Source organism: Petaurus breviceps, unplaced genomic scaffold (assembly GCF_028583685.1).
Source record: "Petaurus breviceps papuanus isolate PSGF00001 unplaced genomic scaffold, PetGlider_PUasm1.0 90762, whole genome shotgun sequence".
NCBI lineage: Eukaryota > Metazoa > Chordata > Mammalia > Diprotodontia > Petauridae > Petaurus > Petaurus breviceps.
In genome coordinates, this window is record NW_027187339.1 from 7,710,806 (window position 1) to 7,737,263 (window position 26,458).

General features: G+C 45.7%; 1 protein-coding gene across 3 annotated transcripts in view; it reads right to left on the minus strand.

Annotated features, from left to right (window-relative positions):
- The window catches only part of ZCCHC24 (zinc finger CCHC-type containing 24), a 168,899-nt gene that overhangs the window by 138,270 nt on the left and 4,171 nt on the right, over positions 1-26,458 (minus strand). For all 3 annotated transcript variants that reach the window (XR_011164480.1, XM_069068349.1, XM_069068348.1), the window contains exon 2: positions 11,860-12,060. Coding sequence is in view for 2 of the 3 variants with exons in the window: in XM_069068349.1 (XP_068924450.1) it covers positions 11,860-12,060 (201 nt within the window). In the remaining variant the exon portion in view is untranslated. The remainder of the gene's footprint in view (positions 1-11,859; positions 12,061-26,458) is intronic.

Genomic DNA, 26,458 nt, shown 5'->3' on the forward strand with positions numbered 1-26,458 from the left:
CTAAAATCAACTTTTCAAAACAAAATTCAGTTAGGGTTGGGTTTTTGGTTATTTTTTTTTCTGAAAGGGTGGAAAGGGAAGAAAGCAGAGATACCAAGAACCAGTAAGGATGCCCTGCCACAGGGATGGGAGGAGGGAACACACCCTGCAGTGTAGTCATCAGGGGGAAGAAGCATCAACCTCTTGAAAGCATCCTAATCATTCTGCTAATCAGATGGGAAGTCCCGTTATTTCTATGCTACTGAAGTAGTATGTGTTCTGTCAGTACCCTCTAAACTCAGCACCCTGCAGCAATGTCCTGGTCCCCCTGCCCTCGTTATGACTGACTGGAAGGTACAGTGAACACTGGGTGTTTACAGCCTCTTTGGGGATCATCTCTAGAAGCTCTCTAAAATGTCGTTGTATATTTCCTTCTGTCCTAGCCTGAGAAATTTACTTTTTCCCACTTTCCTCCTGATAACATGGACTAGCCCAGCTTTGGTTCTTGCTTACCTTCTTATCTTCTACTGTTGACACAGGACTGCCACATGGCCTCTGATTGCGGCTTGTCAGGAGCAGGGTTGGTGACATCTTATTGGCTTCACCTGGTTGCATCCCTGACTCCAAAGGCAAATGTATTGCAGAGGGGGCTACAAAGCTGACCTCTGACACAGAGGACTTCTCAATGTGCTGGGCCATCTCTGACAGAGCTGGATGATGTTATCTAGAGGGGGCAGGGGGAAATGCCAGGGAACAGCACCTATGGTAACAGCTAGCCCAGGAGCCCCACTTTCACCTGGGGAAAGGTGAAGGAACAGGCCACACAGATGAACTAGGCAGCTTCCTGGTTCAGGTGTTGCTATAGGACTTCTCCTTGGCCCTTCTGATATTGGAGCTAGTGGGCTAGTGGAGCTAGCTGGTGGTCTAAATGCCATTCATGACTGAAGGCAGCATCATTGATGCCTCATGAGGGAAGTACAGGGTGTATTTGCCAGCTTCAACAGAAATGCATCTCAGGAGTTTAATACACAAAGCATTTTCCAGGGATGGAGCCAGGCTCTCTAATGGGATGAAGCCACCCTCTGACTAATTCCATGAAAAACCAAAGGACCCTATCCAGTAGAAACATGCCAGAATGAAGGCAACTGGGTCCCCTTGGGGGCTTATCTAATGAAGCATCTAGATAAGTGACACTTTTTCTCCTGCCTTAGGAGAAGCAAGACCTGCTACCTCTTGAACTTCAGCTATGTATGGCCCAACAGAGTCAGCACAGAAAAGTTGATGCAGGGAGGAGAGGCCAGTCCCCAAATGCTACTTAGGGAGGTTGTTGACTGTGGGTCAATTGCTCCACTTGAGGTCTCTAGGGAGACAGAAGGACTCTGGAGTAAAGAGGCATCCCACAGCCTCAGACCTATTCTTCAGCCACAAACCATTCTTGCCTATCAAGTGGGTGCCCCCCGACAACCAAATTCTTCAGGACTAAGCCTTCATGGTCTCATGGGCCTCTTGCCATTTCTCAGGTTTCACCTAGGCACCACAGGAGGATGTCTCAAGTTGACCTTGGTCCATATTGGTTGAGGTTGAAACAATGGTTGGGTATTCCTGATATTTGACCTGATGACCCACAAGCCCTTTCCCCTATAGAGACAAGTGGGAAAGCTTTAGGAAATGGCAGTCCCAGACTTCCCTAATTCCCTTCTATTCTTGTTGGTGCTCAGGATTGTGTGGTTGAAATGTCATGAGTCACACCTCACTTGATGAACTAGCAAGATTATATTTGAGTCACTGTCACCAATCTGTCCATCCCAGAAGACTTTCAGACCTGCTGGCCCTAGAGTCAAGCCTTACTCAGAGCTCCCAACCAGAACCAGGAGGCCCCAAGAGGGAATCCTGGGACTAAGAACACCCATTCTGCCAGAGTATCTGCATTCAACTAACTGGCCTGCAGTCTCAAGCTCTGTGTCATAGGACCAGGAATCACAGAGTTGGGAGACCATAGATTTAGAACTAGAAATGAGATGATAGAAATCATCTGGTCCAACCCTTTCATTTTATGGATGAGGAAATGGAGGCACAGAGGGTTGTGACTTGTGACACAGGTAGTAGATTCAAACATATTCAAACACAGGTCATACCTTTTAGGTTGTCATTTGTCCTCCCCTTTATGATTGCTTATGAGCATTTTTTTTAAGGACAGAGGTCAGAGTATGCCTGGACAATGCACTACCTTATTCAGCCCACCCTGGCAAAGGCATCTAGTTAATCAGAATATGATTTAAGCTGGCACGGGGACCACCACCTATTGGGCAAGATTGGAAAGTGCCAATTCAGCAGGGTTGAGTTCTTGGGTTGTGCCTTGGAGAGATAGGAGTGTTAGGATGGAATGCTCAGTATGGAACAGGGCATAAGTCAGACAGGGCTGACAAATTGGTTGGTTTTGCTGAACTGATTTTTTTCCATCTTTCTTTTTTGTTAAAAGGAATGTGGTACTGAGGGGGTCGTGGCAGTAGTCGATATATTCCAAATGAAGGTGATATTAAAAATAAAAATACGATTTTTTAAATGTATGAGACCCTGGAAGGTGGGCACAATTTTGACCAAGGGGGTGAGTACCAGTCAATATAAAAGGGGTTTATGGGATATTATTTACTGTAAGCCTCTTGTGAATCTCTAACGTCTCCCAAGCTAGGTGGCAAAGTCGATAATGCTGGGCTTGGAGTCAGGGAGACTTGAATTTGATTAACGCCTATCTACCAGAAACTTACTAGCTGTGTGACAGTGGACCAGCCTCTTAATTTCTCTGTGCTTCAGTCCCCTTATCTCTAAAATGAAATAATGATGGCCCTTCCAGTTCTATATTTATGATTCTTTGAACTTCTGGTGGCTTTCCACCACAGACAAATCCCAAGACTTAAAGATATTCTGCTAACCTACTTAAGCCTGAGGATATAACAGCTCATGTGGTACTTACAGCTATTGGCAACCTGGCCCCAAACTACTCTTCTATCCTTATTGAACATTACTCCCTTCCATGCACACTGTAAGGAGGGAACTAGTATCTACAAGCTCCTACTATGGGCCAGGTACCATGCTAAGCACTTTACAAATATCTCATTTTGTCCTCACAACAATCTTGTGAGATGGGTGCTGTTATTATCCCATTTTACAGCTGAGGGAACTGAGGCAGAGAGAAGTTAAGTGATTTGCCCAGCTAGTAAGCATATACAGTCAGATCTGAGCTCAGGTCTTCCTAATTCCAGACCCAGGGCTCTATGAACTGCAACATCCAGCTGTCTCTAAGCCACAATGGCCTTCCTATTCCTTCAATCAGTACTTAGAGGAGTTGGAGCCGATGCTGGTGGTCTCACAATCCACTCTGCAGGCCACTGATGCCCATTTTTGGCAAGCTCCAAGAAACCTAGACATCCCATGAGCCCTTATAAATAGGAGACACCTAGGAGCTGGAGGACAAGGCCATGAATCCCTTCCCAGTTACCAAGGCCCAAAGCCTTGTGGCATGTCAACTACAGTGCTTCAATGCATATATTCCACTGATCCCTCCTCCAAAAGGCCCAGGGAGACACTCCTATCTGAGCTATGATGGTTGCACTCTGTGCTGGAAAGGAAGAAATTGTGATCCTTGAAATAATAGATTCCTCATAGAGATGCAACCAAACACAGTACGTGGTTGACTGGGAGAGACATGACCCAGAGGATTTGGCTCAAGGGAGCCATGTACAACCTCCAGGCCCCCAGCCTAGTTTAAGTTGTTTCACCTACATGAACTTGACCCAAACAGCCAAGGAATGGCCCTGGAGAGAGAGGAAAAGGTAGACACATCAACACCACGCAATTATTAAGCATCTACTATGGGTTATGCACTGTGTGAGTGCTAGAGAAAGGCAAAAATTAGTCCCTGCCCTCAGGGAGTTTACAATCTAATAGATAATAGGCTGTGTGCTGTTGTGGCTTTGTAACTAACATCACAGCAACAAAAGATGTAGGCAGATGTAACTGGAAGTGTGTTTGCCTTTCCTGAAACACCTAAGTGGGCATCTTCCGGCATGGCTTGGGCATAAACTTGACTGAACTCTTTCCTGGTCTCTAGTTTCTTCTCGAGCATCTCCCATCTTTAGGAGTCTAGCATAGTTATCCTGCTTTGGATCCAAGAAAGTAACTCAGAGTTGCAATGAGATTTTCCATCTCCCTTCATTCAGGACCCAGAAATGGCCCCTGAGGGAGCCATACACATATGCCTACACCTAAGAGTTGGTGATGCCTGAGAGGCATGAAGTCCTGAAGGAGAAACACAGACACAGATCCCAAAGACAGAAATTCCTGAGAGACTCTGACAGACAGAGAATCCCATGAAACAGAGATACAAAAAGCCTTCAGAGTCAGTGGAGTGAGGGAAGGGGACAGAGTAAATATGACAGATTCTCCCTGCTCTGTCTGCCTTCCCTTCCTACCTCATCCCCCTTATTCCCCAAGCCATCTCTTCCCCCCACCACCACCCTTTCACACACTCCCCCTATCCCATGCATCCAATAGTCCTGGAAGTATTTACATGCCTAATTCTAAAGTTTAGCTGTTCTAGGAATCTCTCCCTGTTTTTTTTTTCCTTCTTCTTTTGCAATCTCCAAGAAACTTGATCTGCCAGATGGGTGGGAGAGATTATTGTTTTGTGTCTGACATCTGGATTTCATTAGTGGCCTCAAGCATGCTGAATCAGGAATGGTTTCTTCCCTCGGGACAAGAGGGACTTTAAACCCTTGGAGTGGCCCAGGACCTTCTTCTGAAACTCTCCTCCGACACCCCCTCCCCACCCCAACATACATACATTCACATGCTTGCACATACAAATGTGTACTACAGGTGTGTGTATGTGTATGTGGGGAGGGGTATACTTCTAAACCCCAAAGGATACCTCCCTGGAAAGAGTAAACAAGCTCTGAAAGATGGCTGGCCAAGGAGGGGGCAGGCAAGCAGGCGAGACTGCTGGGCCAGAGATTCCCCTCCCCCTTCCTTGCTCAGGGAGTTTGGGCATCCTGCCATCTGGCCACTAGCCCCGCCCGACTGAGGACTTGGCTGGGGATGGGGGGTGGAGGGTGGAGGAAAAGCACTGTCAGAGGGATGTGGGGTCTGGGTAAAAGTTGCTGATACCCCACCCTCTGCACCCTAACCCCAGGGACTCTAATTCTAACAGGAACAAAATAACAAGGTAGAAATTAAGGAAGTGGTTGAGGGAAAAGCCTTGGGTTGAGAATAAAGAGACCCCAGTTCTAGACCATGCTCTGCCATTAACTAGTTGCATGATCTTGGTCATCACTTAGCCTTACTGAGTTTCAAAGTCCTCAAGTTGGTAATATTTAGAATTGCCCTGACTATCTTAACAGTGACCTGTCCAAGGTCACACAATATATGCATACATAGCAGCCTAACCAAAAGAACCCTGCTCTCTAGACCTAATTCCCTCTTTCCTTGTAAAAAGTAGAGCAAAAGTGTTCCAGAGTCTGTTCCTAGGTCACAGAAACCTCCTGTAAAAGCAGAGAACTACAATTTACCCAGAGTGAGACAACTGTCAGACTCTGCTTCCCATCCCTTCCTGTCTACGCTAAGCCACCCAGACAGAACCGTCCAGGCCCACAAATCCAAGGGCACAGTGCCTGGTGAGAAGCCCAGTGGCATAAATCTTGATGCAGCAGGGGACACAGAAGCATCCTGTGACCGAGGGGGAGGGAGGAAACATTGCATCCCTGATCCCTCAAGCCCCCTGATGTGCACTCAAACAAATATTTTCATACGGGACGTCTCCTCAGTTCCAAAGAATTCTTTCTCTGAAACCATCCTTCTTGCCATACAGCCCCTGCCCCCTCCTCCCTCCCAGAATCATGAGTGTAGCAATGTGATTTGGGGCTTTCAGGGGTTTCCCACCACACCCCCTGTGATAAGCCTTTTCTCATCTTTTGAAAAGCACAGCATTTTCCATAGGCATAGCGACTATGTTTCTTGATCCAAAATTGGTCTGAGGAAGGATTATTTTTTTAGGTGTATCCATGAAATTTGGGAACTTGCTTAAGCTCTGATCTTACTGTACACAGTTCAGTGTTTGCAGTTTGAAATAGTTTTACCTGGCATCCCCATCATCCTACTGTTCCAGAGGATGCTTCATATGACAACCATAGACAGTGCATTCCTTGCTATAGGTGGAATATAAAATGGGATAGAAGACCATGTGTCTTCTTGAACAATCACAATGCTTCTTTAGTCTGTCATTAGCAAACTTTTGTGGCCTCTGTGTTTTTATTGTAATGTTTACTGACTCGATTCATTCAGGTCCTGTTTCCTAATTATTCAAAATTCACAGGATATTTCCACAACTTCTGTGGACAACTAGACCAGAATACCTGAAATCAGACCTGCTTTAAAAAGTCCAGAAGGCACGGTCACTGTATCCATAGGGAATATGGAGTGAATTCAAGGACAATAGCAGCAGTGTCCACATCTGGCTGCCTTTGCCCGGAGTTAAGCTGTCCCTGGCCCCTCAAGCCTCAAGGCCCCAAGAGCCCTTCAGTCTGCCTCACCTCAAGCTTTCTCTTCATGCACACACCCATAGAATGAAGACTTCACACACACACACACACACACACACACACACACAAACTCTCTCTCACACACATTCCTATTTAATGTCAAAGATCCTCATACTCATGTACACAAGAAATCATAGGTCTGGTACTCTGTGAGGACAGCTTGTTCAGAGCAGAATGCCCCAGTTGTGGTTACCAAGGCCCCTGCTCCCTCTGTACACTAAAGCTGTCTAAGTTACAGGCTGGCCCGCCAAGCATTAGGAAGAGCCAGCTGTTTGCAGGTTGAGCAAGATTCTGAAATGCAGATGTCGGGGAAGGAGCCTTTGATGTCTCAGACTCCCAGGCAGCTTACATTTGAAATGAGGTTATAAAACCAACCCACCCCCATAATCCTGCTGTACCCCTAGACAGTTGCCACCCTGAAATGCAAAAGGAACAGAACAACTGTGTAAAATGAAAGGCAGCTGCTCTTTGCAAGACCCACACTCAGTCAAATCCCATGATACAGTAAATTCATACGGGAATCCTGATAGCATGCGTGCACAGGTGTGTCTAGTCTACATCACCCTAGGGAGACCCCCCCCCACAAACACACACACAGACATACAGACACACACACACACATGCACATACTCTACACTAGCCTTTAGGTCCCTAAGAGGCAACCTAGGATGAGGCCTGGTTTAACACCCTGAGTATTTGCATCTCCTCACTCCCTTGCTATTTGGATTATCTCTGCCCACTGTGTGTTTCAGTAGCTCCAATGGGTTTTTAAAGTGCATGGGGCTGCATTTACGTAGCTTACAGTCAAAGTCCAAACTCTGGCTATTGCTGACATGGTAATATATTCATTCTCTGGAAGAATATCCAGTAATTCACCAAGTAATATATTCACTCTCTGGAAGAAATACAGGGGAGGCCTTGATTATTCACTGGGCTGAGAGTGGTCTCCTCCACACTCACCAAGTGCTTAACAGTAATCAGAGCCAGTAGAACGATGGAAACATTGCAAATTCTGGCTTTCTTCAGAGGTTTCACTTTAGCCAGGTCTCACTGGCCCCTGCTGACACTAGGTAGAGTTTAGCCCAATCCAATCTTTACATTGCAGTGTTTCCAGTCAGCAGTGGCCCCTTGCAAAACTATAAAGCTTTGTCTTTAGCACCCTCCCACCCAACTTTCATGCCCTCTTACACCCACCTCGGAAACTCAATAGCCTTTGGCTGCTTAGGACCATTTGTCTGATCACAACAGCAAGCCAGCTCTCCCTAGCCAAGCTTGATACTCTTGAAGCCTCTCTGCCCTACCTTCTTTTCAATCATAAAGCTGGAATATTAGTCAATAAACTAATTCACACAAATGTATTAATGTCTGATAATGGCACAACCATATTACCCCAAGCAGGGAAATGTGTATTTTCACAGAGATTCTCTAATAATACAATGCCCTGTAACCATAAGAAGTTCAATAACTATTTGAAGTTGTGAAGGGGGTAGGGTAGAGTATCTTTAGGTACCATGACTTGGGGAGGGAGACTTTCTAATAACTGTTTACAATTGTTTGTTGAAGGAAAATATTTAATGTTTACTATGTGTCAAGGGTATTGTGCTAAGTGTGGAGAAGAAATTCAAAGGCTTAAATAAGATACTTTCCTTGCCCTTCTATACAAATACCTGTAACACATAATTATAATACACATAAAACATGATGAGAGAAAGAGGAGAGACAAAGCTCTATTAGTTCTGAAGAGGAAGTTACCACTTCTGGCTGGGGTATCTATAGGTTAAGGTTTCATGAAGCAGGAGGCATGTGACCTGTGCTTGATTTCATTAAGGTAAGAAGAAGGCAGAGATAGCACTCTGCATAAAGACTTGGCCTCAGTCAGGAGGCCCTGGGTTCAGGTCTTGCCATGCTTGTTGTGAGCCCTTGGGCAAGTTGTCCCAGGGAACTCTCTCAAGACAGTAAGATGGGGGTGGCTAGGTGGCCTAGTGGATAGAGCACTGGCCCTGGAGTCAGGAGGACCTGAGTTCAAATCCGACCTCAAACACTTAACACAAAAAACTAGTCATGTGACCTTGGGCAAGTCACTTAACTCCAATTGCCCTACCTTCCCCCTCCCAAAAAACCCACAAAACAGTAAGATGCAAAGCTGATCTGCATTGTGGGGGATTGGTTTCCTCACTGGGCATTCCTCCCATGGATGGATCCTTCCAGAACTGTTGTGAGGACCAAATGAGATGAGGTATGTACATCCCTTTGCAATCTTAAATCATTATTCAAATGCTAGTTATTCTTATGATATCACAGATCTGAGCCAAAAAGAAAAAAACCAGGTAAGTAAAGGGAGGAAGGATATTTCAGGTGTGGTGACCAGCAGCCACAAAACCAGGAGAGCATGAAACCAATAGTCAGTAGCCAACAGGAAGGCAGGGAAGGGTTTTGAGCACAGAAGTGACATGAGCTGGTCTGTGAATGAGGAAGAAGAATCTAATGGCACTATGAAGAATAGATTGCAGGGGAGACACTGTAGGTAGGAAGACCAAGGAGTGCCCCAGAAGGTAAGAATACCAGACAGCTGTCTGTCTATCCCCGTACACAAAGGACTAAGCACATTGTCTCAGCGGGGGGTGCCCAGGACTCAGCTGGAGCCTACCTACTGTCACCGCCATCGCAGTTATGGATAACACGGAGCCACTCACTAAGCACTAGGCTGAGGAGCCCACACCATCCACTAATGCTACAGGGTTTCTAAAGCAGGGACTGGTACTTTGTATCCTTGCTCTTCTCCTCCTCTGCTGCCTCAGTTTTAGGAGGAGAGTTAAATGGAATATGGCTAACAGTCCTCCAGGGTTGCTGCATCTTCCTTCACACTGGCTGACTCAGCTGTCTGCCAGCATCGGGACACCCGACTATGAAATAACAACCAAATGTAAAAAGCCATCGCAAGCCGCCTTGATGCTGATGGGTAGCATAGACAGGCAGCCATATCTTTGGTAAAGTGGCACTGCCATTCTGGAAAGATGCCCGTCAAACAACCTGAGCTGCAATTCTAGTTCTGCTGCTAACTTACTGTGTGACCGTGGACAAGTCACTTATTCCTCCCAGGATCAGTTTTGTCAAGTGTAAAGGGAAATAATGGATTTTGATGATATCTGTGAGTCTGATTCTGTTTTCGCTCTCACTGTTTCCCCTCACCTCTGGAGCTCTGTATAGAAGGGGATGGGTGTGTAATTTGTAGCCCATGTTTAAGTATTTTATATTGCTTTTGTCCTGTCTTACAATGTTCAGTATTATTCTGGATAACTAGTTCATATCTCTTTTGATAGACTGCCATCTCCTTAAAGGAAGAGCTATGTTTTTTGTTTCCATATTCCTCCTGCTTGGCAAAAAAACTGGACCTGTCATAACTTAATAAAAACCAAATAGTTGCTTATGTCCTTTCTCCCTCCCAAAGAGAGGAGGGCAGAGATTAAGCAGCCCCAGAGCCACATGAGAAGCGGGCATGGAAATCACCACTGAAAGTTTTGTACGTGATTAATATTTGCAGAGTTGAATTGACTTAGCGATTCATTTTAATTAATAGCTATCGATGAATAATATTAATATTAATTCATTGTTTCATTGGTGCTAATAAGAGGAGTTTGCACTCTCTCAGCTACATGCATTGAATACAATGGAGAGGAATTCAGCAGCTGCTGCCACTGATCCCCCTGCCCCTAAAATAGATAATTCCCCTGGCGATAACTGGGAGTCGATTAGATCTTTGTGAACAGATGTTCTTTACTCACCTCTTCCATCACTGATTTAGTCACCCCTGGTGGATGAGAACTCTGCTTCTCATCTACCTCTCACAATGGCCAAGGTCAAAGTCAAGGTCTCTCTGTGGCCTTGTGAGCTAGGGCAGGGTTTCTCAGAGGGGCAGACCCATAGCTGGAGCCAGGGGTGAGAGATAAGAAGAGGAAAAAGTCTCCAGATCAACTCTTACAACAAAGTTATCTTGACCCCTATGGGCTGCGCTAAGAAGACTGCTGAGGTGCTGAGCCATGCAAATAATGACAAAATGTCCTCTTCAGTGTTGGGCAGGAAACCTCCATGCTCAGCTCCAGGATCTAGTCTCAAGGGCAAAGTCCCTCTTGTTCTCTCCTAGTCTATTTAATTTGCAGTTGATGGAAGGGGACTCAGTCTGTCAAGGAACTGAGGATGGAGGATAGTGAATTCAATTCCACAGCACTTCTGAGACTCCCAAGCTGCCCCTTGCCTCTTTCCCTTTTGTTCCACAGTAGAAAGGCACTTTCCTATTCCCAGGAAGTCCTCTTTCCCCTGCTGCATCTGAGGCAAGCCTCCCTGGCTTGCAGCCCAGCCCTTTCCCTAGAGGGCGAGCCTTCCTGGGCCTTGGAGACCCTCTAATTCTCTCAGGATTTCCCAGAATAGTGGCTGCAGGATAGAAGAGGCAGGGAGGTGAGGCAACTGAGGTATAAAGGGGAACACCACACCGAAGCACATCTGGGTTCCTGGCACCCGCCCCACATTCCTTCCCTGTGACTGAGAGGAGGCGGGGGCCTTGGGAGAGTGGTGAGGAGGCTGCAGCTCTTGCCAGCTTCCCCTCCCACCAAGGCCTGGGACCCCCTGGCCAGGCCAAATGGAAACCTGAGCCAACAGGAAACCTGGCCACGGATCTTTCAGGGGTAAAGGGGGAAAAAAGAGGCCAGGGAAGGCTTTGGAAAAAATTCCCCCATCACCTTTCTCCTACGTTTGGGGAACTTAGAATCTCAGTCTCAAGTCTTCCAACTAGGACAAGTTTACTAGTAGGGGCCCTTTTCTGGCCTTCCTTCTTGGCCAGGACCTTGGGACATCCCAGGATTCAAACCTGCAAACTTCTCCCTTTCTCTTCAAAGTGTTGCAACAGAACCCTTGTTAATTCCACCCAAACTGGAAATGGGGCATGCAATCATCTTTATGCCAACCTCTAACACACCTGTCAACTTCTTAAGAAGATAGGAAGGAAGGAAGGAAGGGAGAGAAAACAGGATGAAAGAAGGAAAGAAGAAATAGGGAAAGGAAGGGAAGAAGGAAAAAGGAGGGAAGGAGAGAGGGAGAAAGAAAGGGCAGATATTGAAGAAAAGCAGAAAGTTGCACTAGACACTCATTTTTGGAAGTAAGCAATGCTCAAGGTCAGAAGTCTCCTTCCCCTCCACAGTGAGTGGTGCATTTTTCCAATGAACTTAGAACAGAAAAGCCAGTCTTCCTGAGAGGTTGGGAGCCTTAGCCGCATGCAGGGCAGCCCAGTTCTTACCTGGGGGCAATCTTTGATGTAGTGGCCCTTGTTGAAGCAGAGGTGGCAAAGGTAATTGGGGGGTGGCCTCTTGCTGGGCTTGCGGGCCTCCGAGGAGAGAGACAAGTCAGAGAAGTGCTCGGTAAGGGAGCTGAGCCCATCCACGATGTTGTTGAGAGAGCCATAGGGAGATGCACTCTTGTACAGGCTGCTGCTGAGGGCCTGAGAGGAGAGAAGTTTGAAGGTTCATAGAATTTAGTTTCAGAAGGGCTTTTGGAGACAATCTAGTCTAACCTAGTCACTTTACAGATAAGGAAACTCGGGCCCAGAGAAGGGAAGGAGCTGGGTCCATGGTCCCACAGCCAATAAGTATGAAAGCCAGAAGATGAGATGTGGAAGGAAGTTAAAACTAGGCTGGAAAGGAAAGAGCAGCAAGACTTGGGACCAGAGGAGCCTCCATCCTCCCCTCTTCACAGAGCCTCATATTTTAAATGCTGGTTGTGAGACAAAAGACCTAAAGCAGAACTCAGATGATGCTCCCCACGCACACCTCATTGTTATTACAGCCCTGACTTTATTTGTTCCCAGGTCAAACCTTCCACTAGACCCACTGATCCCTGCCCCTGCTTCCTGTGAGGCTGAGGTGGTAACAGCAACTTGATGTCCAGCCGAGTCAAGGGCCCCCTTCACCCGAGTGACTTCTACCTGGCCCACTGTGAATGATTAGTAAGAATTAATGCAACTGGGGCAAAGACCAGTAAAGACACCCAGGGTCCACCCCCTGACCCCCCCCCCCCCCCCAGCATGGGTGAGTACAGCCTATCCCTAGCAAGGCAGTGGCTCCTGGTCTGTCTGGATGAGGGAAACCAGACATCTCCCTTGGGCAGGGCTTCAGAGACAGTGCAGGCTGGCCCCCTAGCCTGATGTATACATGGGCTATTTATAGGCATCACCAGCTCAGGGCTTTGTTAGACAAGAATTTGACAGGCAGCAGTGGAATGGGTAAGACCATGTGGAGGTGGGGGCCACAGCTCAGTGATGATCCACTTTGGAAAATGGCTGCTATCCTCATTTTAACCCAGGAGAGAATGAGGCTTGAAAGAGGTGGTATCCCTCAGAGTGGGAGTTGGGGGTAAGAGAAGGCCAAGGCAGAAATAGACCTCAGACATTCCTAGTTTCCAGTCCTAGTTGGGCCGCTAATCAATTCTATGTGATGAGCATATGGAAGATGGGGCACCATAGTCTCTGCTCCCAGAAATGTTCTCAGGTTAAGGCTTAACACCCCATTCTGCCTGCAACCATGAAAAAAGTAGTGATGATAGCTAATCTCTTGGCCCATAATCAGGCTTGGAAAGCAATGGAAAGGGAACTCTTCCCTGGATTCCTTCCTTGGCTAAGAACTTCATCTTCAGGTCACTTCATTCTGTATTATCCCAACCCCAGAACTGAACCCCTAAAGCAGCTGCTCATTCTATCAAGCCATAGTACCAAGCTCCTGTGATGGAAAATGGGCTTCAAAGGAGTCCTTGGGGTGGGGATAAGGGAACAAATGCTATCACACAACCCACCCTTCCATGATTTGGGATTCAACATTAGTCACCTCCAAAGAAATCTAGGTAGCTGCCATGTGCCAAGTTCATTTTTTCCTTTTCATTTCCTCCAAAACTTCTGAGCTCTTTGAAAAACAACAGAAGGCAAAGAACATCAGACTAAGAACTGAAAGACCCAGGTTCTACTTCTGCTGCTAAATGACTATGTGACCTTGGGCAAAAACCTGCCTTCTATTGGCTTCAGTTTTCCTATTCATGAAATAGAAATAAAAATCTCTGACCTGCCAACCTTGCCTCAGGGTACTAATGAGATGATCAAATGACATAATAGATAAAAAAGTACTTTGCAAATGATAAAACAATGTAAGGTACATGTAAATGACCTGCTGAGATGCTAAAACTTTTAGCTCCTCCAAGATTGGGCTCTGGTTCTGACACCAAGAAATTGATCAAACAAGAACTTCAGGCCTCCCAAACTATGCCATAAACCTCCATGGCAAGTAAATACAATTTCAGAAATAATAGCATCTCCCCTCCTCAACTTTTTTTAAAATAGAGATTTATGAGATTCTATAAGAATCAGTATTTCTGGTAGCAAAATGCTGGTGGATAAAGAAACCTACTAATTAAGTTTCTACAAAGTTCTCTCCACTCTGGCAGTGCCAATGCCACAACCACTTCTCCTATGGCTCTCTGAGCATTCTGTCTTCTTCCATAACACTGCCTGTAACTACCTTTACATGTATGTAGGATTTTCCTAGTCTTGCAGGAGGATTTGGGGGCACTAATTCAATTCTGGCCTGGGAAAGAGGAGATTCCCTGAAGTGTTAGGTCCAAATATTTCATTTCTCTTCCCCCACCCCTCCACAAGCTCCAATTCCCCAAACTTCTGCTCTGACCATTAAGGCACACAGCCATTTCCCTGACTCCCTTTGACCTCTTTCCAAAGCCTTCCATAAAAGGTTGGTGACCTTAGGGTTGGGACAGAAATGTTTCCTCTCTCAAAGCTATCCAGAGGTTACTCAGCTCCAGGAGTGTGTGGGGAGGAGGAAGGGGGAAGGGGGATGGGGATGAAGGGACTAGATCTGGAGAATTTCTTAGAGATCAAGGTAAATGGGTGCAAGCTTACACTTGGACAATTCTCCCGCCATGGTTTCCCACAGACTCCCTAGATTCCCTCTGGGGGAAGGGGCACCTCTGGCTGTTGGACCTCTTAGGAAAAAAAAAAACAACCCACAATCAAAACTGAATTATTTGGTAACACTCTCCCTAAAATACAGCTTTTTTTGACTTATCACAAAAGCCTGGGGAAAGGAGGAAGAACTGTGCAAGATACGGGCCAAAATAAATAAATAAATAAACTGGAAATTTAGAAGAAAGCTGATTCATTCTATCCCACTGGCCGTTGTTCTCAAAGAAATAGGGCTCTCTCTAGAAGACCCAACAGTTCCCTTTATGTCCTTTCTCCCTTTAGCATCCTCCCTCCCTCTCTCTTCTCTTCTCTTCTCTCTCCTCTCTCTCTCTCTCTCTCTCCCTCTCTCCCCTATTCCTTTGTAGTGGCTTGGTTCCACATGCTCTCGCTCTCTCTCTCTCTCTCTCTCTCTCTCGCTCTCTCCCTCCCTCCCTCCCTCCCTCCCTCCCTCCCTCCCTCCTTCTCCCTCCCCTCTCCCTCTCCATTTCTCCCTCCCTTCTCCCTCAGGCTCTCACCCATAAGACAGTAGACCCACCACAAAAATGCCTCCTAGGACTGATTTGGACCCAAGCCACTACAAAGGAATCTTGGAGCGGGGGAGAAGGGGAAAGGGGGAGGGGAGAGAGGGCAAAGGAATCCTCTTGTTCACTCAGCTTTCTCTGAAAGTGATGGCGCTGAGATTCCAAAACCAGTCTGATTTTTTCTCCAGTTAAAAAGACAGAAAGAGAACAAAATGACAAACTCGGTCCAAACTCACTGAGATCTATCTCCCCATCCCCTGAACTCCAATGGTAACTACTACTTCTACCATGTTTAGAATTAATATTGATGACTTGTCTAGTATAGTTCATTATCTTTTCACAAACGCCTCACCAACTAGACTGTAAGCTCTTAAAGGGCAGGAATTGTACAGTGTGTACCTCGGTATCTACCAAATCACCTACCAAAGGACTAAACACATAGTGGGATTTACCAAATCTCAATACCAGATCATCCACTTTTAAGATGCCTTCTCTACTCCTGCTCAAATTCTGTGGGAAGCCTCTGGAGTCCACCTCATGGGCAGCTAGGTGGCACAGTGGATAGAGTGTCAAGCCTGGAATCAGGAAGACCTGAGTTCAAATTCAGCCCCAGACACTTCCTAGCTGTGTGATCTTGGGCAAGTCATTTAACCCTGTTTGCCTCAGTTTCCTCATCTGTAAAATGACCAAAAGAAGAAAACAGAAAACCACTCCACTACCTTTGCCAAGAAAATCCCAAATGGGGTCACAGAGTCAGAAACGACTGAACAACAAATTCATTTTATCTAATTTCCATCAGACCTTCATTGCATCTACTGTGAGCTCTCTCTTCTCCCCTACTCCATTATCTTCTTTGTTCCAGTCTCTGAGAAAGAAGTAATGTCTCTTCATGCCAAGGCCAATGCCTTTGTTTATGCTCCTGATCTCATGGACTCCCATTTCCTCTAGGAGCTTGTCCCCTTTCAACATTCTATCTCATTCTTTCACTTTCACTCTCTCCCTGTCTACTGGCTTCTTCTTCACTATCTCCAAACATGTTCAGGTCCTTCTCTATTTTTCAAAAGTTTTCACTTCACATTGCCATCCCTTCAGCCTAATGGCCTATATCCTTACTCTTTCTCAGCCAAACTCAGAAAAAGTAATTTTCCCTCTTGACCTCATTTACATGTCAGTTCTCAACTTTGTGCCATCTGGCTTAAATCCTACCTACTGAAATGGCTCCTCAAAAGTTACCAATGATCCAAAGGTCTTTTCTTGGTCCTTCTCCTACTTGATGTCTCTGTAGTTTCAGAGTATCCACCACAACATTCCTCCTGGATACTCTTTCTTCCTTTTGTTTGCATGACACTGCTCTCTCCTGGTTCTCCTTCTATCTGTTTAATTATTTCTCTGTTTCATTTGCTGGATTATCATTTACCTCCTGCCTCTTTAGTATGAGTATCCTCTAAGGCTCTGCCCTTTTTCATTCTCATGGACTCTCACAGATTCAATTATCATCTCTATGCATACAACTATCAAATCTATCATCTATCTATCTACCTATCTATCTATCTATCTATCTATCTATCTATCTATCTATCTATCTATCTATCCATCCATAACTATATATCCATCATCTATCTATCTATCTATCTATCTGTCTGTCTGTCTGTCTGTCTGTCTGTCTATCATCTATCTAACCATCCATCTATCTATCCAACCATCTATCTATCTATCTACCTAGACCTCATCTATCTCCTGGACTCCAACCACCTGGTAGAAGTCTTTACCTAGAGACCATGCCAGCATCTCCAATTTGTCTTCTCCCTCTAAACCCTTTCCTACCCTGGACTTCCCTACTTCTGTTAAAGGGACCACCAATCCTTCTAGTAACTCTGGTTTGCAACATCTGAGTCATCTTACATGCTCACCTCTCACCTCCCCCCCCCCATCATATATATAACAAGTCCTGCCAATTCTATCTCGACAACATCTGCCAAATCTGTTCTCTCCTCTCCATCATCATAGTTCAGATTCTCTTTTATCTCTATTGTAATAGCTTCCTAATTGGTAGTCTTTACTTCTTCTTCTACTTTCTCCACTCTTTAATTCATCAAAATAATCTTCCTAAGGCCCAAGTTTGACTAGGTCACTTCCTGCTCAAGAATCTATACTAGCTTCACCTTGACACTAAGACAAAAAACAAAGTCCTCAATCTGGCATTTAAACCCACCATAACCAGACCTCAACCTACCTTTCCAGACTTGCTCTATATAATTTCCTTTCATGTATGCTGTTTCAACCAAATAGGACTAATAGCTTTTCTGCCAGATGTGGCACCCTGCCTCCCACCTTTAGACCTTTCCATAGACTATCCTTTAAGCCGAGAATTCACTGCACCCCCACCTCCACTTCTCCAGATCCTTATCTTTCTTCAAGGATCAACTTAGGTGCTACCTCTACCAGGAAGCCTTCCTGGATTCTTTCCTGTGTTCCCCTCCCCCAGGAATTGTATTCTCCTTCATCTAATTGCCTTGAATTTACTTATCTATGTACACTTTGGGTCTCCTTAGCAGACTATAGATTTCTCAAGAGCTGGAATGATTTTGTTTTTTTCTGTTTTTAGTGTCTAGCACAGAATTGAACTGAATTGCTGCTGCTGCTGGCAATGGTGATTTCTATAGCAATTTCCATATACTTTATCTCACTGGAGCCTGACAATAACCCTATCTAGTAGAAAGGGTGAATTTCATTACTCCACCCAACAGATAAAGAAAAGAGACAGAAGTGGGATTTGAACCAAGCCTCTAGGTTCCTACTCCTTTCTTTCATCTTTCAGTCCCATACTTCTACTACTTGAAAGACACCACCTCAGCTGGAAATGAATGCCTCTCTTACCTTCCAGGATACAGTTAGAGAGACCAGGAATTGGGTAGTCACCTGGTAACATATAGCCCATCCCCTTTGTACCACCACATCCTCCAGGAGGAGAAGACATGGAGATGAAGGAGATCATAGGATCACATATTTTGAGGTAGAAGGGACCACAGAATCCATCTGAATCCACCCTACTTCCCCCCCCCTCTCATTTTACATGGCCTCACAAAGAAGCTCCCACCAGAAGAGAGCGTGAGAAGTCATCTCTTCCATCCCTCTATCCCCAGGGAGATGAAGATCTAGTTTGCAAAGAGTTCATAAAGAATTCAGCTGCTAGGGATCTCAAGAACAATATGACATGATGACAATAATATGAATGAAACAACACAAAATGGGCATCTGAATTCACAGTAAATGCAATAAACCAGGTTTGTCCCAGAAGACAGAAGAAGAAACACACTTTTCTTCCCCAAGAAGGGAGATGAAAAACTATGAGTGTACAACGTTGTGTACTGTCCTATGAGATCAGTGTTATCTTTCTTTTATTTGCTGCAGGGGAAGGTTCTCTTGCAGGGAAACAATATTGGCAGTAACTGTGGTACAAAAAAAAAGGAATCTGCAAAACATTCTAAAATAAAGACAGAATCCATGTAGCTCCACTTCTCCCCTGACCATCCAAAGGGCCTGAAGTTGCAGATGCCAAGTAAGATTTCCTAGTAATTACATGTGGTTCCCCAGTAGGTAAACTCTCTAGATCCTGGAGTTGAGGCCTAGGCTTTTTGTGTCCTCATAAAAAATCACTGGAAACCATTCTCTTTGCAGTTCCCACTCAGAGGAGATAAGAGCCTCAGAAGGTAATGAAGAAGGGGAATGTGTATTAGAAACAAGCAGTGATATCCAAAGACAGAGATGACCAAAAAAAAAAAAAAAGTTGAAAAAGCAGGCAGAGAAAGAGGAGATGGATATGGGAAGAAACAGAGACAGAAGTCAGACAGAAATAAAGATAGGCCGAGACCACGGAGACAGAGAAGTAAAGAAAAGAAACAGGTAGACAACAGGCAGAGAAGACAGAGACGGACAACAGGTAGGGATACAAGAAACAAACAAAAGCAGACAGGCAGGCAGATACAATGGTAACAAGCAGAGACATAGGGGTCAGACAGAGACAGACACAGAAACAAGAAAACAGACAGGAAGAGGTAGACAGAGGAGAAGGGTTGGAACCAATGAACTCCTTCCAGAGAAGAACTTTCTAACCCTTGTCCTCAGCTCTGGTTGGGGAGGGGGGGGGGGGGTCTTTTCAACTCTGAAACATATATACTAGACATATATACACTAGAAATCTGTCTATATATAGACATATATAATATTTCTCTCTCTCTCTCTCTCTATATATATATGTACTTATACTAGAGATCTGTCCTCACATGAGACCTCTGTGGGGGACAAGGGGAGCTATTCACCCTGAAAATTTGCCTACCCTCACAGAATCTTCTTTCTACCTACAGAAGTTATGTGGGTCCTACCTAGAGGATCTTATTCCTTATACGATCAAGGACTGAAAACCCTCCCCTCACAGCCGGCTTTTCCAGAAGGGAAAGGGCAGGACTGAGGAGAGAGAGCTGGGAGACAGTGTGGACCAGTGAATCTGAGCCCAGCTGGAGTTCTCTGTGTTAGGGGACACAAGACTCAGAAGTGGTCTGGAAGAAGGGCAACTAGGTAGTACACAGTTCTGCAGGGACCCTTATACTCCAATTTCCACAGTCTCAGTTAGATTCCGATAAAGACTGTGTTTCCTGTAGGGAAACAAATCCAAATTGGACCTGTGGTTTGAAAACGCTGGATTGGGTTTTAAAGGAAAAGGGTGGACCCTTTGACAGACTGTCTAGAAGGGAGAAAGGAAGAAAGGAAGAAAAGAAGAAAGGAAGAAAGGAAGAAAGAAAGAAAGAAAGAAAGAAAGAAAGAAAGAAAGAAAGAAAGAAAGGGAGGGAGGGAGGGAGGAAGGAAGGAAGAGAGAAAGGAAAAGATAGAAAGGGGGAGGGAGAGAGAGAGAGACAGAGAGAGAGAGAGAGAGAGAGAGAGAGAGAGAGACAGAGAGACAGAGAGACAGAGAGACAGAGAGACAGAGAGACAGAGAGACAGAGAGACAGAGAGGAACTAAGGAAGAAAGCAATCAAGGAAGGAAGGGAAAGGAAGGGAGCAATGAAGGAAGGGAGTCATTGACACTGGCAACCAAAGTTGCAGCAGAGGGAAGAGACTTTGCCGACTCCACCACATAAGGAAAGCTTCAGAGCAGCTCTCTTTAAGACGGTTGGCTTTCCCACAGAGAGCAGCTGATGATCTCACCCCCAGGCATGGATGCCTAGGGGAAAAAGCAAGGGAGAGAGAGGGAAGGGGAACAGAGGAGGCTGACAGAAAGCTGGGGAAAAGGAGAAGGGAGAGAGGGAAGACGCCAGAAGCAGCTGCTTCATCCCACAGTGTCCCTTTCCCTCCTCCAGCACCTGCCACACAAGGTGGCACTCATTGGCACCTACTGACTTCTCTTTTTACTGAGCTATTTCCTAAAGGTCCATCTGGTCTCCCTACCTAGATTATAAGCTCTGCAGGGCAGGGCAGTGGCTACCTTCTTTCTATATTCTGGTTGGATGAATGAAAAACAGAAAAGAAGCAAAAGGCTATATAAGAAGAGCTTTTCATCCCAAATGATTTTTAGATTCCTGTCTGCCCATGGCTACATGCTGCAGGGGTGGGAAACCTGTGATCTCAAGGTCACATGTGACCTTCTATGTCCTTGGTGAAGCCTTTTGACTGAGTCCAAGTTTTACAGAACAGATCCTTTTATTAAGGTGATTTGTTCTGTGAAGTTTGGGTTCAGTCACAGGGCTGCATTTGAGGACCTAGAGGGACACGTTTGGCCAAAAGGCTGCAAGTTCTCCACCGCTGTCAGCTAGAGGGAAACACATATGGCTTATGGTCTTAAGTTCTGTGATTTCATTGATATAGGGAGATCTTGATAAGGAAACTACCTCTATGAAAGATATCAGCATCTTCTCTGCAACTCATAGTCTTAGTGAGCTGTCTGGGCATGGCTATGTTAAATGATTTGCCTAGGATGTGTTAAAGGCAGGTCTTGAACCCCAAACTTCCTGGCTATGGGGCCAGCTCACTGTCTACTAGACCCAATGCCTTTCTTGGAGTCTTCCTGCGGAGAATCAATCAACCATAGAAAATTGGAGAAAACAATCAAATGGACAGCTCAGAGAAAAGGAATCTATCTCATTGACCATATGAGCATCTTAATGGGAAAAAAAAATTAGGGTTACGACCCCCATCACTTTCCTCCTGGTCAAAGAAGGCTCTTCCCAGTCCTGGATGGATCATGAGTGAGTAGGTCAGGAGTGCAAAGCTGGTGGTACCTCTTTCCAGGGAAGTGGTCCTGTTTGGAGAACCCTTGCCACTGAAAAGCATCTCCCAGGATTCCCATTAGGCCGATAGTTTTTAAGGGGTCTCAATTCCTCTCTTGATTATCATTAAGGCTTTGCCTCTTCCTAAAGCCTGGGACTCCTTGGCAAGACAAAAATGTGTGAGACAGTGAACAGAACCTAGGTATAGGAGTCAAGTAACCTGGGGTCTAATCCCACTAGTTCACTATGTGGCCATGAGCAAATCACATAATCTCTTGGGCCTCAGTTTCCACATCTGTTAAATAGGGATAATAAGCCTGCCCTGTCTATTTCACAGAGTGTTGTAGGATTAAATTAGGTAATGTATGGGGGCAGCTAGATGGTGTAGTGGATAGAGTACCAGGCCTGAAGTTAGGAAGATTCATCTTCATGAGTTCAAATCTGGCTTAGACACTTAATAGCTGTCTGACCCTGGACAAGTCACTTAACCCTGTTTGCCTCAGTTTCCTCATCTGTAAAATGAACTGGAGGAAGAAATGGCAAACCATTCCAGTATTTCTGCCAAGAAAACCCCAAATGGAGTTATGAAGAATCAGGAACAACTAAAATGACTGAATAACAATAAATGTATGTAAAAGTAGAATACAAAATCAAATATTTCATAAATGTAAAGGATCATGATCATTATTAAGTTCTTCTCTTGATCTGCTGGTTCTCCCCCTTTCAATGCCTTTAACATGCATCACAAGGCTCTCTGGCAGCCCCCTGGTTCCTTCCCACTGCCCCACTCATCTCCTAGTCCAGTTCTCCACCCTCCTGCCTGACTCAGAAAGACCACGAGGCGTGGTCTGTCCTTTGAGCCCAGCAACCAGCCAAGTCCCGCTTAACTCATGAGATCAGTCAAGGTCACTCTGCCTCAGCCAACAAAGCTCCCAAAGCCAACATACTTCATGTTGGATTCACCTCCTCAACTTTCCCAAGGGCAGCTTGGGAGGGTTTTGTACATACTTACTAAGTTTCCCTGTCTGGGTCAGTACATCTGAGTTTCTCAGGACCTCAAATGTTCAAACCAAAGGTGGTTTCAGGAAACAGCCACTCCTGCCCCAAGAACCATACTCATTCCTGCCTGAAGCCCAGTCAGAAGTTCATGTTCCCCCTTCATAGGTCATGTACCCATTGTCAGCGCTCCATGGTCCTGCTAGGTAGTCCTATATTACCTCAGTTCAAGAGCAGAAGCAAGCCAACCGGTCTCATGGAATCACATAAAGCCAGAAGTGGACATGACCTCAGCGGCTAATGCATACCTGAAAGGAATCCCCACTATAACATATCTAACAAGTGGACTCTCAGCTTCTTGTGAAAGACCTCCAGTGAAGGAGAACTTGTTGCTTCCCAAGGAAGCCCATTTCTCTTTTGGACAGCTCTAATTGTTAAGTTTTTTTCTTGACAACAAGAATTAAATTAAACTCTTTGGACCTTACATCCACTTGCTCCCAGTTCTGTCCTCCAGGACCAAGCAGAACAACTTTATCCCTTTCCCACAGGACATCCCTCCACACACTTAATCACAATGACATAGCCCCCTTGGGTCTCTTCTCCAGGCTAAACCTCCTTGTTCCCTTCAAACAATCCTCCAATGTTACGGATTCAAGGCCTTTGACCAGCCTGGTTGCCCTCCTCTGAACACCTGCCAGATTATCAATGTTCTTCCTAAATATAATGTCCAGAACTGAACACAATACTGCACTTGTGGTCTCACCAGGGCAGCATGCAGAGGGACTCGCACCTTCTCATTCCTGGAAGCTAAGTCTTCCATGTGGTCCAAGATGACATCAGCTTTTTGGCTGTTAACTCAGAGAGGGCTTGCAGTCCACTAAAATCCCCAGATTCTTTTCATCTAAAGTGCTTCCTCACCCAATTTCCTTCAGCTGGGAGGTGTTTGAGTCCAAACATGGGATTTTACATCTACACCTCCTGAACTTGATATTATCCGATGTAGCCCCGGGATCTAGCCTGGCAAGTCTTTCTGGTCCTTTCAGATCCCTAACCTAATGGTACTTCCCAACAGCCTCATGACAGATGTTAGGTGTATGGGCACATTCACTGTTCACAGTTCCAGAGGAAGCTGGTGGAGTCTGGAGAGCTGCTAGATCAAGGGAAGTGACATCAGAGTTTCACTTTTCTTTGCTCTGGGCAGCCTGCATCTGGAATCCAGTACTTGGTTCTGGGGAATACATTTTAGGAAAGGCATTGACAGAGTAGAGTCGAGAGAAGGGTGACAATGATGGGGCTGGAAAGTGAGAAGAACCCAAAGAAAGGAAGATCAGGGAGAAAGGGTAGGCATCACTGTCTTCAACTATCTGGAGAAGACAAGAGAATAGACGTGTTCTGTGTAGTTCTAGAGCACAGAACTAGGATGTGTAGGTGGAACAAGGCAGTGTGATTGCAGAAGAGTCTTGGACATGGAAACAGCAGTTGTTGTTGAGACATCTCAGTCATGTCTGATTCTTTGTGACCCCATTTGGATATTTTTTTTTTTGGCAAAGATACTGGAGTAGTTTGCCATTTCCTTCTCTAGCTCATTTTACAGATGAGGAAACTGAGGTAAACAGGGTTAAATGACTTGACCTGGAACACACAGCTAGTAAGTGTCTGAGGCAAGATTTGAACTCAGATCCTTCTGACTCCAGGGATGGTGTTCTATCTGCTGTACCACATAGCTGCCTAGAAACAGCAGGCATGAATTCAAATCCTGGCTCTGCTACTTAGTACCTGGGTGACCTTGCACAGGTCACAAATTCTCTGGGCCTCAGTTTCCTCATTAGATCAGTGATATCAAACTCAAATAGAAACAGATTTTTGTGGGCCACATTTTTACTTAGAAAACTATATGTTGGGGCAGCCAGGTAGCACAGCGAGTAACAGCACCAGCTCCAGTGTCGGGATGACCTGGGGATCGAATCCAGGGCTCAGACACTTAGCACCCATCCAGAAACACCTGGCCGTGTAACCTTGAGCAAGTTACTTAACCCCAATTGCTTAGAGGCAATCAGGTGGCTCAGCAAGTAAGAGAACTGGCTCCAGTGTCGGGGTGACCTGGGGATCAAATCTGGACTCAGATACTCAGCACCACACCCAGAAATAACTGGCTGTGTAACCTTGAGCAAGTTACTTAACCCCGATTGCTTAAAAAAAAAAGAAAACTATATGTTGACATCATCTATGTTGCATTGTATTTTCATTTATTTTGTTAGACATGTCCCAATTACATTTTAATCTAGTTTGGATTTTGGTCCACTAGCTTGACATCTCTGAACTAGATGACCTCTACTTATCTCTTTGAGCTCCAAATCTGTGATCCTAAGTAAGTAGGATGCTGATTGTAGGTTAACGTATGGAAGAGCTTTGTGATTAATAGTTCTACCCAACACTGGAATGGGTCAGACTGACTCATGAGAGAAGACAGTCCTCATGCCTGGAAGTGGTCAGGCAGAGATCAACTGGCTATCTGGCAGGAAGGCTGGAGAGGAGCTCATGAATGCAGTGGACACCAGCTGGATTTGAGAATATCAAATAATGCACATCTGAGAAGCTGGGTGCAAAGGTAGAATGAGGCAGAAACCAATATACATAACCAGTCATGAAAAAAATCATAGTGAGAGGAATCCTGCATCTCCTCTCTCTCTCTCTCTCTCTCTCTCTCTCTCTCTCTCTCTCTCTCTCTCTCTCTCTCACACACACACACACACACACACACACACACATAATACATAGCCTTATTTTCTTCCACCTTCTGCATCATCACACATATGCTCCTGATGAAAGCAGGAAAGGAAGTACAGCTGCCCCTGGCACTGGACCTGAATATTTAAAGCCTGGACGCTCCACAGTCCCCCAGAGAATCAAACACCAAACTGTCTAAGACAGGACAGGAGAAGGAGTCTAGGAAAAAGGGGCTAACAGACACATCAGTACACTACCAGGCTTCGAGGAGGGGTTCTGAGGGAATGAAGATTAGGAGAGGAAAAACGAGGTCTTGGGGAGGGGAGACTAATGGCCGACACGTGGCCAAGTCTCCTTCCCCCATCTCGAAGCTCTATCTTTGCAGCCTTGCCCTTGTGGAAATTTAAATTCCAAGCAAAACTTGGCAGGGTAGCCTTCTCTCCAGCTTCTTTCTATGGCATGCGTTCCCTGGGCACCCAGTGGGGTCTCCCTTCTTTTATGGGCCTCCAAAGTCTGCAGAATCCCTCCCTCCCATTTAGGAAATATCTTAGCCATGAAGTCTGTCAAATGAGAGAAACTGTCCTGCCTTCTCTAAGGTAACAGTGTCAATAGCTACAGAGATGTCAAGTAGGATGGGGACTGAGAAAATGGGACCAGAGGCCTGTGGAAGCTGCATGTGTAGCAACTAATGGCCATGTTCAGTGAGCTTCCCTGTGCTCTGAAAGACACTTGTCTGGGCCAAAGAACTTCACTAAAGTCCTCTCATTTCCTGTTCACACAGATCCAAGTCACCTCCCTCTGCCCTCTCTTGAGTACAGACACTAGAGAATTCACAGGGATGCAAACGATACACACACACACACACATGCACACACACACACACACATGCACACACACCCTGGCCAGTACTCTACAGAGAACCCTTCACTTTTCCTCATTGTCATGTTGCTATTGCAACCTCCTATGCTGAGATTCCCCAGGAACAATGAGCTTTCTGTACCCCCACCTCCCCGCTCCCCTCCTCTCCCCTACCCCACCCTCCAGCCCCAAGTCCAAAACCCAGCATTTTGCCATTGTCACAGTAATCTGGAGGCTGCTAAGAGCCAGGAGTGTTTCTGGCAAAGGGGGCTGGCTTGGTCCTGGCCAGCTCTGGTGGTCAGTATGCAAGTCACATCCTCAGGGCCTGTATGATGACTTGCCAGTCCTCACACATAATAGCAGGCCTCCACGAGCTGCCTCTGCTCTCTGTGGAGTCCCCTCCACCCAAGAACCTCTGGTCCACAGGCACTCATCTCTTCTCCAACAGTCCATATTGTCTGTCTGGTTTTGTTGGCTATAGGTCTCTCTCTCTCTCTCTCTCTCTCTCTCTCTCTC